Here is a 13,848-nt window from a genome sequence, read left to right on the forward strand (position 1 = left end):
GTTAGTGGCAACAGTTACCGCCTCAGTTAAGCTCATGGTGGGGGGAAGAGGAGGAATAAGGAGGGGGAAGAGGAAGAGGAAGAGGAGGAAGAAGGAGAAGACGTGCTTGTAGTGCTAGGAAGTAATTGTATGTGTGTGTGTGTGTGTTTGTTTGTGATCTATTTGAACTACTGGTACTGTTGTTAGTCTTGTTTTTTGTATTTCTGAATGCATTTGTGTGTTTGTTTAGGTGTTGATGACATTAAAAGGGACACTTAGCCCTGTATTGTTTTGTTTGATGGCTGTTTTTTCATTGGGGATTGGTCTCTCTCTCTCTCTCTCTCTCTCTCTCTCTCTCTCTCTCTCTCTCTCTCTCTCTCTCTCTCTCTCTCTCTCTCTCTCCCTTCTATTTCGTTTTTTTTTTTCTTCAATAAACATACATAGAGAGAGAGAGAGAGAGAGAGACGTATCGATAAATAGGTGAATTGGCAAAGGAAAGCAAACAAAAAAGGAAGAAAAAGAAAGAAAAAAACTAATTAAATATAGCTCATTAATAGCAAACACAATATCCTTTCCAGATTAAGAATTTCAATTATTTTTGTTTTCCTCTTTAAAAATTTACAACTTTCATTTCTCCTTGTTTTCCTCTATAATTCACAAGCTTTCATTTCTTTGTTTTCCTCTATAATATACAAGCTTAATTTCTCCTTGTTGTTTTCCTCTCTATAATTCACAAGCTTTCATTTCTTTGTTTTCCTCTATAATATACAAGCTTAATTTCTTCATGTTTTCCTCTTTTTATCAATTACAACTTTCATTTCTTTGTTTTCCTCTGAATTACAAGTTTCGTTTCCCTTCGTGTTGTTTTCCTCTTCATAAATTTACAACTTTCATTTTTTTCCCTCTATTTTTAATTCACAAGTTTAATTGCTCTGTTTTTCTTTTTATATAAATCTACAGCTTTGATTTTTTTTTATTTACAACTTTAATTTTGTTTTTTCTTTATAAATTTACTTTTTTCACTAATTTACAAGTTTAATTTGTTTTTTCTCTCTGATCTACAACTTTCATTTGTTTTTGTTTTTTTTTCTCTATAATTTACAAGTTTAATTTCTATTGTCTTTCTCTCTTTATAAATTTACAACTTTCATTTATGTGTTTTTCCTTCTTTTTTCTCTCATCTCTTATAAATTTACAACTTTCATTTCTGTTTTTTTCTTTCTTTATAATTTACAACTATAATTTCCATTGTTTTCCTCTCTATAACTCACAACTTTTCATTTCCCTTCGAGTTGTATTCCTCTGTGGCGTGGAGGGATGTGACGCGAACTGGCTGGCTGTCACTCCTCACTCCCCACTCCTCACCTTGCACCGTTAAGTTAAGCTTGAGACGCCACTGATCCCCCCGAAGCCTCAAAAGTCTCGAATTACTTGGCATTACCCGTCTTTTTATCGTCGCCTTGGTGGTTCTGGGCGTGGTTTACCTTGGGTGCATCTTGTGTCGCTGGTTCACTTCTTGTTCCCTTGTTTGTCTTGTTTACATAGTGTCTATTTTTTTCTAAGTTCTCTGGTGGTTCTTTAGTTTTAAGTCTTGCTTTTCCCTTAGCTGTGGTTCTCCTCGCTGGTTCCCTGGTGTCTGGTTCTTGTTTGGTTCTTAAGGGTGCATTCAGAAACACTTTACTTTCACCGCGACTGTTTTCTAAGGCCACAGAGATGACTGGTCGGGCTGTGAAGGGAGTGTTTCCTTTTATTAACTCAGAAACCCATTAATCGTCACTCCAACCATTAAAACACTCTGAAAACCAGTGAAGAACCTTTGTACCTTTGACTGGAACCTTTTCAAATAGTGTTAATGCGTCGTGGAATGTTTAAGAAGAGTGTTGCCTTTTAATTATGCAGAAATAACGTTAATTTGTCACTACAACCATTTAAATACCCTGAAAAACCAGCGTACTTTTAACTGGAACCTTTATGAATAGTGTTAATGGGTTGTGGAAGTGTTTTTAATAGTGTTGGCTGTTAATTATGCAGAAATCATGTTAATTTGTCACTCCAACCAATAAAACACCCTTAAATATCCCCGTACCTTTAACTAGAACCTTTATAAATAGTGTTAGTGGGTCGTGGAAGTGCCCTAATGTGTGTGTGTGTGTGTGTGTGTTACCTGTATTTCTTCACCTGTGGGAATATACCTGATTTCCCTTTAATTGCTCTCTCTCTCTCTCTCTCTCTCTCTCTCTCTCTCTCTCTCTCTCTCTCTCTCTCTCTCTCTCTCTCTCTCTCTCTCTCTCTCTCTCTCTCTCATTTATTTTTTGGTGATTTATTTATTTATTTTCTTAATCTGCATTTCTTTTTCTTTTTCGTTCTATTGTTATTTTGATTTAGTTCCCCTCTCTGCCTGTTTCCCTTATCAACTTTCTCTCTTATCTTGTTCAGTACGTATCTAGTTTAGTATTGATACAATTTATACGTGACTTTCCCTCTTATCTCGTTACTATCTCCCTATCATAGTATTTGTAAGAGGTGATTGTCTGTATATCAAATTGTGTGTCTTCTTAACGTGTTCAGTGTATCAATGGCTTCATCGTAAACCTCTTAGTAAATGTGTCTTTCCTTGTTTGCCTCTCTCTTATCTTGTCTGCCTCGATACATGTGTTCATTAGGAATGTTACCTGATTTTAGGTTTCCTCCTCCTCCTCCTCCTCCTCCTCCTCCTCCTCCTCCTTCTTATTCTTATTCTTATTCTTATTATTCCTAGCATCATCTCATAAACACTACATCTATCTACACAACCATCTTCACCTCTCCTCTACATTCAGAGACATCTACGTATATACTTAAAGTTATCTCGCCATCACTTTGTCTCTCCCTCGTGATGTATTTAATATATGTCTTAACTTCATCATTTATCTCTTCAGTACCATGACAGCGTTTTGCACAGCTTCAGAAACTCATGTGGGGGCTTGAAATAGTTAAGACTGGCCATTAATCTTCTAACCTCTATAAACCTTTTCTAATGTCAATAAAACGGTCTAATCAAACCCAAAACTCAAGGTGAAAAATGTGTCCCAGTACTAAAGTGGGTTTAAGCTATTAGTAAACGTAACTCGCCTTGTGTTCTCGCCTTGTATTCCTCTCAGTGTTATCTTGTGTCTGTCTGTGTGCATTCGTCGAAGTAATTGCCTATCCAACTGGCCTCTAATTTGTCTGTTGTCATGTGTTTAGTATTCTCGCCAGCAATACAGAGGTGATTCATTTGTTCACTGGCATCGCTTTCTCTCCGGGTCTTACCGAGTCATCAGTCTATTCGAGATTGGATGAAAGCGTCCAGTGATTCACGTGGCGAGGTTAAGCCCTTCATTTTATATGCATTAGGAAAGGTCTATGGAGGTGAGAAGATAAATTCACAGAGTCTTCACTATTTTGATCCCCACATGAGTTTCTGATGGTGTATAAAATCACAATAGAGTAAGAAAAAATGAATATGGAAACGTCATGGTACTGAAGAGGTTAAGAGTTTTGGGATCATGTCAAGATTAGCGAACCCTCCAGCTCTCCTCGTTTCCTAGAAGATTAATGGCCACAGTCTTCACTATTCTAATCCCCCACATGAGTTTCTGGAGCTGTATAGAATCACCCAATAGTAAGCTGAATAAATAGGGAAACGCTACTTATGAGGTGACATGTGCGCATCTTGACCTTCATTTCTTACCATGTTTCCGTATTCTTTCATAGTTGTCAAGAAGTATTTGCTAAACCTCGCTTCTTCTTTGCTGTAGTAATTTCCTTCTCTCCTTGGCTTGTGTTTCTCTAACCCTCCAGCTCTCCTCAGTTTCCTGGCTCCTCCCTCCCCCCTTCGCAATTCCTTCACTCACCTGACATGTGTGAATGAACATGTAAACCAAAATTAACTTGACCTGACCTAACCTGAGGGGAGCTGGGGAACGAGGAGAGCTGGAGAATTCACTTATTTTGACACGATCCGAGTTTTGTTTGCTTTTCATCTCAACTTTCTAATTGAATTTATTTTCATTTCAACTTTCTAATTCATACACTGGTAAAAACACTTCTGGAAATTATTGTATTAAGAAAGAAGGCAAATCTCGGTTTGTTTTCTTTTCGTTCTCAGTTTGGTCTCAATTTTGTGTGTATTTGAATGTAAAATATAACCAAAATTAACTTAAACTTTAACCTAACCTGACCTGACGGGAGCTGGAAAACGAGGAGAGCTGGAGAATTCACTTATTTTGACACGATCCGAGTTTTGTTTGCTTTTCATTTCAACTTTCTAATTCATACACTGGTAAAAACACTTCTGGAAATTATTGTCCTAAGAAAAAAAGGTAAATCGATTTGTTTACTTTTGATTTTCAGTTTGATCTCTAATTTGTGTGTTTGAAATGGGAAATAGACAAGAAAATAATAACTTCCTTAACTCTATTGATCTCTAAGGGAACTGGCAATGAAGTGGGTCCTTTATTTTATTTATTTTTCTTCTTTTATTTATTATGTTGTGTTCATTTGATTCTATTTTCATTTTTATTTATTTATTTATTTTCCTCTTGGCCAGTTTCCGTCTTACATAAAAAAAAAACGAGAAGAAAAGAAAATAGATACTCGTAAAGTAAAAATGAAAATAGAGAAGAAAAATAGTGGGAAGATGAATAGAGAGAAACAAAAAATCTATGAAAAAATATAGTAAGGAAATAAAAGTAAACGTGACAGAACAGCATAAAAACACAGATAGATACAAGAGTAAAATAAAATGTACTTAGGCCTGCAGTGTACATAGGGAGATAGTTATTTTAGGTCTTCATTACCAAGGTTATGAAGGAGGGAAAAGAGGAGGAGGAGGAGGAAGAGTAGTAGTAGTAGTAGGAGGAGGAGGAGGAGGAGGAGGTATAAAGAGAAGCAGAGAAAGTAACAATGACAATAAAGTAAGGAGGAAGAGGAGGATGCAGAAAGAGACGCAGAGAAGTTAAAGGAGAAATAAAAGTAAGTTAGGGCGGAAGAAGAGGAAGGGGAGGAGGAGGAGGAGGAGGAAGAAGAAGAGGAAGGCAGGGAAGGATAAGGAAAGGTAGAGACGACAAGGCGGAGTTGAGGAGTGGTTGAGTGGAGGGGGGTAGGGGGAGTGGTACGCGACACCACCTGCTTCCTAATTCAGTGATGTTGCCTTTCATATTAGTCATTCCGTGTGTAGCCCGCTGACTCGCTAATTGAATGAGAAGATAGCTGTGTGTGTGTGTGTGTGTGTGTGTGTGTGTAGTAGTAGTAGTAGTAGTAGTAGTAGTAGAGGAGTAATAGTTGTAGTAGTAGCAGTAGTAGTAGGAGTAATAGTAATAATAGTAGTAGTAAGTGATTTTTACTTCTCAATTTTTGGTTACCATTTTTTTTTGTGTGTGCTTTTTAGAGACTGTCACCTTAATTGGGCCTTTTTATGCTTTTGAGTTTGTATTCCAATAGTAGTAGTAGTAGTAGTAGTAGTAGTAGTAGTAGTAGTGTGCCTTTCTCCATCTTTTTGTAGTAGAAGTAGTACCTAGCCTTACAAATATAGCAAGAGGAGTTAATTATGCAAATGACAGGTGGTGGTGGTGGTGGTGGTGGTGGGTGGTTAGGAGGCAGGTGGGAATTACTGTGGTTTATAGCGAGACGATGACGTGGGAACTCTAGGGAGACACTAAACTGACCTGTTCTGAGGCGCAGCAAATCAACACAATGACTTGGAGCTTGGGTGCTGCCTGTGTTGCCTGGCCTGTGTTCTTAACCCCTTCAGTACTGGGACACTTTTTTACTTTGAGTTTTGGGTGTTAAGACGGTTTTACTGACATAAGAAGAAGGTCTATGGAGGTCAGAAGATTAATAGCCAGAGTCTTCACTGTTTAAATCTCCCACAGAAGTTTCTCAAGCTGTATAAAATTGCCAAATAGTGAACAGAATGAATGTGGAAACGCGTCATGGTACTGGAGGAGTTAATTAAGGCAGGCGGTGAAAGACTCGTGGAAATGTATTGAGTGGAAATGACTGGTTGCCTCGTTGTGTTCTTGTTCTCGTTAGCTTTCCAAACAAACGTCTGCCTTTCTATTTAACCCCTTCAGTACCATGACGCGTTTCCATATTAATTCTGCTTACTATTTGGTGATTTTCTACAGCTTCAGAGATTTGTGTTGGGGATTAAAGTAGTGAAGACTGTGGCCATTTATCTTCTGACCTCCAAAGACCCTTCCTAATGTCAATAAAATGGTCTTCATTCCCAAAATTCGTGGTAAAAATGCGTCCCTGTACTGAAGGGGTTAATCTCGCGTGTTTTTCCATTTAAACTTGGGTATTTCCGGTGAGGTTTTGCAGGTTTTTCTTTACTGTATGATTTTTTTTTTTTTTTTCTGACGTGTTTAAAGGTTGAAATTCTAAACTGTCTTTGTAAACCTTTTTGTATAAACTGACTTTTTATTTTATTTTATTTATTTTATTTTTTTTCCTCCGTATAAACTTGGGGTATTTCCGATGACATGTTGCTCGGTTTTTTATTGTAAAGTGATTTTTTTTTTCTCATGTTTAAAGGTTGGAATTCATGAACTTTCTACAGTAAACTTACCTCTCTATGAACTATCTATATAAACTTGCGAATTCCGGTGAGATATTGCATGCTTCTTTATTGTAATGTTATTTATTTATTTTTTATTTATTTATTTTTTTTTTTTTCTCTCTCCTCGTGTCCGTGAAAGGTTAAAATTCACAAACTTTCTTCAGTAAACCTCTCTGAACTGTCTTACTCTCGACCTCCAATTTGCATATTTGACATTCGTGCAAAAGTTACGCTCAATTAACAAAGAAAAAAGAAAAACTTGATAGTAAATTCGTATATAAACCAACTTCCTTTTTTTTTTTTTTTATTTTTTTTTTTATTTATTTATTTATTATTTTTTTTTTTTTACATATTGAAGCCAGATGGAAGATTTAAGCTTGACTGAAACCTAAACACGCTTTCCTTCCTCCCCACAGACGCTGAAGCTTGAGCTGGAGCTGAAGGAGGAGAAGCTGACGGCCCTCAACAGACAACTGGAAGACCTTAACTTCACGGGCAAGTCTGAGGAGGAGGTGGCAGTCCTGAAGAAGGCGAAACATGACCTGGAACTGCGCGTCAAGGATCAGGTAAGACACACACACACACACACACACACCTGTTCTGTAAAATTAACCCTTTCAGTACGGGGACTCATTTCTACCATGAGTCTTGGGTGTGATTAGATTTTTTTTTTTTTTTTTTTTTTTTACATTAGCAAGGGTCTATGGAGGTCAGAAGATTAGTGGCCAGTCTTCACTATTTTAACCATGGAAATATTAACCCCTTCAGTATTAGGACGCATTTCTACCATGAGTTTTGAGTGTGATTGTGATTGGACCATTACATTTACATTAGCAAGGGTCTATGGAGGTCAGAAGATTAATGGACACAGTCTTTACTATTTTATCCTCACATAAGTATCTGAAGCTGTATGAAATCACCAAATAGTAAAAAGAAAATTAATATGAAGACGTGTCATGGTACCGAAGGAATTAAGATGTAATTTCCATATTTCTTTTATTTATTTATTTATTTTAGGTGTCAGGTTGGTTATGTATGTAAATATTCATCCATCTTTTTCAATACTAAATGTAAATAACAACAACAAAAAAACTAACATAGCATTGAGTTGGCGAGAGAATGAGCAGCTTATGAACGAGTCGAGGAATGTTACGTAGGGTGAACTGACACACAGACACACGGACAGACAGGAATGGATTGCCTGCAGAAGAGAAAGTGGCGAGGTGTGGAGTGCAGCTTGTGTCCAGGGAGAGAGTAAAGAACAGGTGGTGGTGGTGGTGGTGGTGAGAGAGAGTGGGGCTTTATGGCGCTGTAGAAATGTGGTTACAATAATATGCATAGTACATGTTGTGGTGCTGAGAGAGTTTAGCTGTGTGGGGAGAAATGTTATGGAGTTGAGCAAGATGAGAAGAGTGAGTGAGTGAGTGAGTGCGTTGGTTTACTGAAGAAAGTGTAAGGAGGAAAAGTAAATAAAAAAAATGATTTGGATATGTAGACTTAAAAGGATTTCTACATTAAATACTGAAGAAACACTTGAAAATCCCGCTAATCATCCCTCTGGCCTTGGAAAATAGTCGTGGTTAGAGAATAAAACGTTTTTGAGGATGTTTTTATGGTTCTAGAGGCAGAGTGACAAGATTTCTACATTATTAACTGGAGAAACACTCTTGAAAACCCCGCTAATCATCCCTGTGGCCTTGGAAAACAGTCGCGGTGAGAGAATAAAAGCGTTTCTGAGTACGGGTTTAAGTGTATTGCCTTATTGAAGAGTGTTCGGTAGAGAAATGTTAGTCCTTCGAGGTGTAGACTTGAGAGAGGGGAGGGAGGCCTGAGTGAATTATTGTAGTCTTTTTCTTGGTCAAGTTACATAAACAAGAATAACTGATACAATACACACACAGAGAGAGAGAGAGAGAGAGAGAGAGAGAGAGAGAGAGAGAGAGAGAGAGACGCCAGCTTGTAAAGAATATATTGGACCAACTTGTGAGGTGCGGCGTAAGAATGTGTGTGATTTTGTGGCCAGTGAACTCTGTCTGTCTGTCTGTCTGTCTATCTGTCTCTGTCTGTCTGTCTGTCTGTCTATCTATCTATCTATCTATCTATCTATCTATCTCTCTCTCTCTCTCTCTCTCTCTCTCTCTCTCTCTCTCTCTCTCTCTCTCTCTCTCTCTCTCTCTCTCTCTCTCTCTCCAGCACAAGACGTATGTTTCGAGACACCACTGGTTGAATTATGACTTTTTGGTAATACTTGCTGATAATTGATGAAATGTCGTTAATTTTATGCACAAACGAACGCTGTCACTGCAAATCCAAATAGACTTCTTATTATCACATACGTTTTAGTTCTTTTTTTTTTATATATATGAGACGAGGATTGACCAAGGGCAGTAAAAGATAAAGGCCCACTCAGTCGCCAGCCCCCTTACAGTTAGTTAGCCAAAGTACGGAGACGAGTATCTTAAAAGCCTCATTGTTTTGTTATTTATGAAGATGTCTCATAATCCCTTAACCTCTCCAGTACTGGGACCCATATTTACCTTGAGTTTGGGTACTATTAGACGGTTGACATTAGGAAGAGTCTATGTAGGTCAGAAGATTAATGGCCACAGTCTTCACTATTTTAATCGCCACATGTGTTTCTGAAGCTGTACAGATTCGCCAAATAAGCAACATGAATATGAAGTCGAGTCCTGGTACTGAAGGGGTTGGTATATTCGGGTGTTCAGGACAGTCTTGCGTTGTGGCGGTGTTGTGTGGAGAGGCTTGTCTGGTGTGCGTGGTTCATAAACTCTCAATTCCCTTTTTGTTATTGAAATGATCACCGACTCTGAGGGGTTTGATAAGTGTGTTTTGCGTGTAAATTAATACTTGGACGCATACACACGCACGCTCTCTCTCTCTCTCTCTCTCTCTCTCTCTCTCTCTCTCTCGTCATGCATACAGCCAGTGAGCGTGTATCCTTCAGCTGCACTAACCGGAGGGGGGGAGGGGACACACACACACACACACACACACACACACACACACACACACACACACACACGGGTCCTATGCTTCAGTGACGGCTTGGCAAACTGTCGTGTTGTAATCTGAAGTAGGCAAGTTAGTCTCTTTATCTGAATCAACGCACACCCCCCACTACCACCACCACCACCATCACCAGTGACCATCCCTTGCTCTCCTGACGCGGCGTAATGTGCGATCATCTACATAAGTGACAATACGCACAACATTCACAAACGCACGTCTCCCTCACCACGACTGCATTTCATATATACTCAAACACTTCAGCGCTTCACCTTAGCTATTTCAAAAGGCTATATTTAAATTTACACGAGTTTTTTTTTTTTTTTTTTTTTACGATTCTAGATGCGGAGTCTAGGTTTCTTCATTATTAACTGGAGAACACTAGAAAACCCCTCTAATCATCTCCTTGGCCTTGGAGAATAGTCGTGGAGAGAGAATAAAGCTTTTTCAAGGTGGTTCTAGAGGCAGAGTGACAAGATTTCTACATTATTAACTGGAGAAACACTAGAAAACCCTGCTAATTATATATGCGGTCTTGGAAAACAGTCGGGATGAGAGCAAAGCGTTTCTGAATACGTCTAGAGTCCCAACACATCAAGCGGTGGCTGCCTGGCTGGTGGCTCCCTGGCTCCCTAGTGTGTGACTCTCCCGGCAGGCAGCGCACACCACGCCGAGCTATAAAAGGGACACCACTGATGCACCTGGAATAAAACACAACCTGACCTACATTTATAACCATTAGTGCTCCCAGATTCTCATGACCTGTGTGTGTGTGTGTGTGTGTGTAGTGAAGTGGATATTCTCTCTCTCTCTCTCTCTCTCTCTCTCTCTCTCTCTCTCTCTCTCTCTCTCTGTGGTCATTCTGCTCTCCCTGAGGTGTCTGCATTACTGTGTCTCCTTGCAGTGTCCATTACAGCAGGTTTGTTATCAGTGAAATGTGAGGCTAAAGGTAAAGGACTGAAAGCAGATATAATACTGGTTCACACTGAATACCTTTCTTGCACACTGCCAAATATCAAACCACACTGCACTTTAGTCATTGTGGCTTAGTGTTTCTGTTAATGATGATGTGCTATTTGCTCCACAGAGGCTGAAAAGTGTGTAGTTTGTAATGATTCCTTCACTTATCAATCATCTGTAAACTCTTGTCATTCTTTTTTGTTTATTTGCCTTGTGGTTTTTTTTTTTTTTTTTTTTTTTTTTAATGTAAGAGGGGAAAATCTGGCCAAGGACAATAAAAAAGATTAAAGAAAACAGTCCACTTAGATGCCAGTTCCCCAAGGAGTTCTGAGAGTTTTACCCAAAAGAATGAGATAAATGTCTTGAAACCTCCCCTTAAATGAGTTTAGTTCATATGAAAATTGAGGTATAGAAGCAGGCAGGGAGTTCCAGAGTGTACCAGAGAAAGGGATGAGTGACTGAGATTACGAATTAACTTCTGCATTATGTAGAAAGGTAGACAGAATGAGATAAATGTCTTGAAACTTCCCTCTTCAGCGAGTTCAGGTCAAGGGAAGATGGAAATACAGAAGCAGGCAGGGAGTTCCAGAGTTTACCATGCATTAGTCTCCTCCAGTTGTTTCCATCCCTTGCATCTTCTGTGACTCTTATCCTTCGTAGTTGCAGCACAGTCCATCCCTTCAACTCTCCATCTTCCCACGACTTTCTTCCCTCAGCTGGTAGGAATGCTAAGACACACAGAGCTACTAGTGACAGGTGGACTAACACACTGTTGTTCTGGCAGGAGGAGGAGCTGGATGACTTGGCGGGGCAGGTACAGATGCTGGAGGGAGCCAAGGTGAGGCTGGAGATGAGCATTGAACAGATGAGGAAGGAGAATCGGCGGGAAGTGAGCCAGCGTGAGGAGGAGCTGGAGGAAGTGAGGCTCTCGGCACAGAAGAAAGTCAAAGGTGAGAAGGAAGAAAGTTGTGATGTTTAATGGAATCTTTTTTTTTTTTTAGAGGGGAAAACTGGCCAAGGGCAACAAACAAGATAAATAAATAAGTAAGATGGCCCACTTAGTTGCCAGTCCCCTTGCTAGTCCAAAAGATTTAGCCAAATGAAGGAGATAAATGTCTTGAAACCTCCCTCTTAATCACTTCAGTACTGGGATGCATTTTTGTCATGAGTTTTTAATGTGATTAGACAATTGTATTTACATTATAAAGCATCTATGGAGGTCAGAAAATTAATGGCTACTGTCTTCACTATTTTAATCTGCACATAAGTTTCTGAAGCTGTGGAAAATCCCCAAAAAGTAAGCAGAATAAATATGAAAACCTGTCATGCTACTGAAGGGGTTCAATGGATTGTAAGAACACTGTTTGGTTTGTGGATTTATTGTATCAGAAAATGCCAGGCCTGTGTGAGTCATCTATTTTCAAACTGTACTATGAATGTCTTTCAAAATTAAGTGTTCTTACATATCCACAAATAATGAGAGGTGCCAAGACTATCACTACTTAGCTTTCCACTCTTCATTATTGGTGTAGAAGAATTAACATTTCCCACCAGCCCGTGACAACACACACCCTCCACAGTGACATCACCACCCTGCACCTGACCACCAATATCTTAACTCAGCACACTCAGATCCTGTTACAGTGGCTGGAGTTTCTTGTTTGTGTGAGGCGTAACACACACACACACACACACACACACGATAAGAGAGTCATTGAGGTAAGGACAATCAATAAGTTCAAAGAAATATTGGATTTACAAAGATATGGAGGTAGGACTCCACAAACATGGCTCTTTTCCTGTGTGTTACAACTCGGTAAATACACACACACATTGATCCTGGGTGAGGGATTTGAGTGATTAGCAGTAACACGTGAAGGGTAAACCAGTATAGGACAGTCAGCAAGTGTTTGGCAATGTTCAAGTTGGCGAAACAATGCCAAACTCTCCACCATACCTCGGGACACCACCAGCCAGGGGGGAGAGAACCCAGGGCCTGTGAAGCTCTACCGTGAGGGAGGGACTTCTGCCCCTTGCAGTTGTGAAGAGAGTAACACTTGCAGGAGACACAGTCATAAAAGCACTTAGCTAACATTACTTTTTTTATGTAAGAGGGGAAAGCTGGCCAAGGGCACTGCAAAACAATAAAAAAAAAAGCCCCACTTAGTTGCCAATTCCCTTGCAGGTCTGATAGAGTTAGGCAAAAGAAAGGGATAAATGTCTTGTCCTGGAGAGTAACCTGCAGAACAAACATGAGGAGGGAACCCTGCTGTTGATCCTCGGCCAACACCAGCAGGAGACAGGGACAAGAGGCGCCCTTTACTGACTCCCTTGCCTTTCCTCAGCCCTGGAGAGTCAGCTGGAGAACGAGCATGAGGAGAGAACACTGCTGGTCCGTGAGAAGCACGAACTGGAGCGGCGCGTGTCGGACCTGCAGGACCGCCACGTGAGCCAGGTGGACGAAGAGTATGTACACAAGCTGAAGAAGGAACTGAAGAAGACCAAGGCACTGCTGCGGGACACCCAGACCATGCTGGAGAAGAGCCAGTCAGAGGGTGGACAGAAGCTCCTCGTCAGGCAGCTCAAGACACAGGTAAGTAACAATGAACCCCCTTTCTCTCTCTCTCTCTCTCTCTCTCTCTCTCTCTCTCTCTCTCTCTCTCTCTCTCTCTCTCTCTCTCTCTCTCTCTCTCTCTCTCTCTCTCTCTCTCTCTCCACCATGTTGGCTTTTCCTGGGAATTCCCAGGCTAAAGGAGACATTCTGTCTGAAAGCTCACCCATTAAGGAACCACTACCCCAAGTAAAGAAGCCTATCCTAAACTTACCCAAGTAAGGAAGCTTATCTTACACTCAGACCATGGCCAGAATTTGAACCCATGCGCTTGGAGACTTCTCAGACCCCAAAACACGCCCTGTTCCACTGTACCATGGCGGCTGTGTCATGGAAGAGTATTATTATTTGTTATGTCAGGTCTCAAGAGGCAGCAGTAAAGCTCATGTGTACATACATATCCTGTACAACAGTCACTAAAGCTAATTATAAAACATTAAAAATTAAAACACTGAGTTTAAAAATCCACTCTAGCTTTATTAGCTACATTTGATTCCTTGATGTGCCCCCGTTAGTGAAATGTCTTGGTCCTATAAAGACTGAAATGAATCTTAAGTCCACAAGTCTAAATTCCATCACTTAATCCTCAAACCTTCTTCTGAAACATTCTCCTTTCTAAACGCAACTATTTATTAATGACCACAGAGATGACAGGGCAGATTCTCACTAGTATTTCTCATGTTAATAA

The 13,848-nt window shown here is 39.9% G+C and overlaps 1 protein-coding gene across 1 annotated transcript in view; it reads left to right on the forward strand.

The window, feature by feature from the left end:
* Nucleotides 1-13,848, forward strand: part of LOC123511910 (protein piccolo-like) — a 72,871-nt gene that overhangs the window by 51,535 nt on the left and 7,488 nt on the right. The window contains 3 exon segments of the mRNA XM_045267985.1: nt 6,979-7,128; nt 11,334-11,499; nt 12,895-13,142. Coding sequence (XP_045123920.1) covers nt 6,979-7,128; nt 11,334-11,499; nt 12,895-13,142 — 564 coding nt within the window.

The sequence above is a fragment of the Portunus trituberculatus genome, chromosome 32 (assembly GCF_017591435.1).
Source record: "Portunus trituberculatus isolate SZX2019 chromosome 32, ASM1759143v1, whole genome shotgun sequence".
Lineage (NCBI taxonomy): Eukaryota > Metazoa > Arthropoda > Malacostraca > Decapoda > Portunidae > Portunus > Portunus trituberculatus.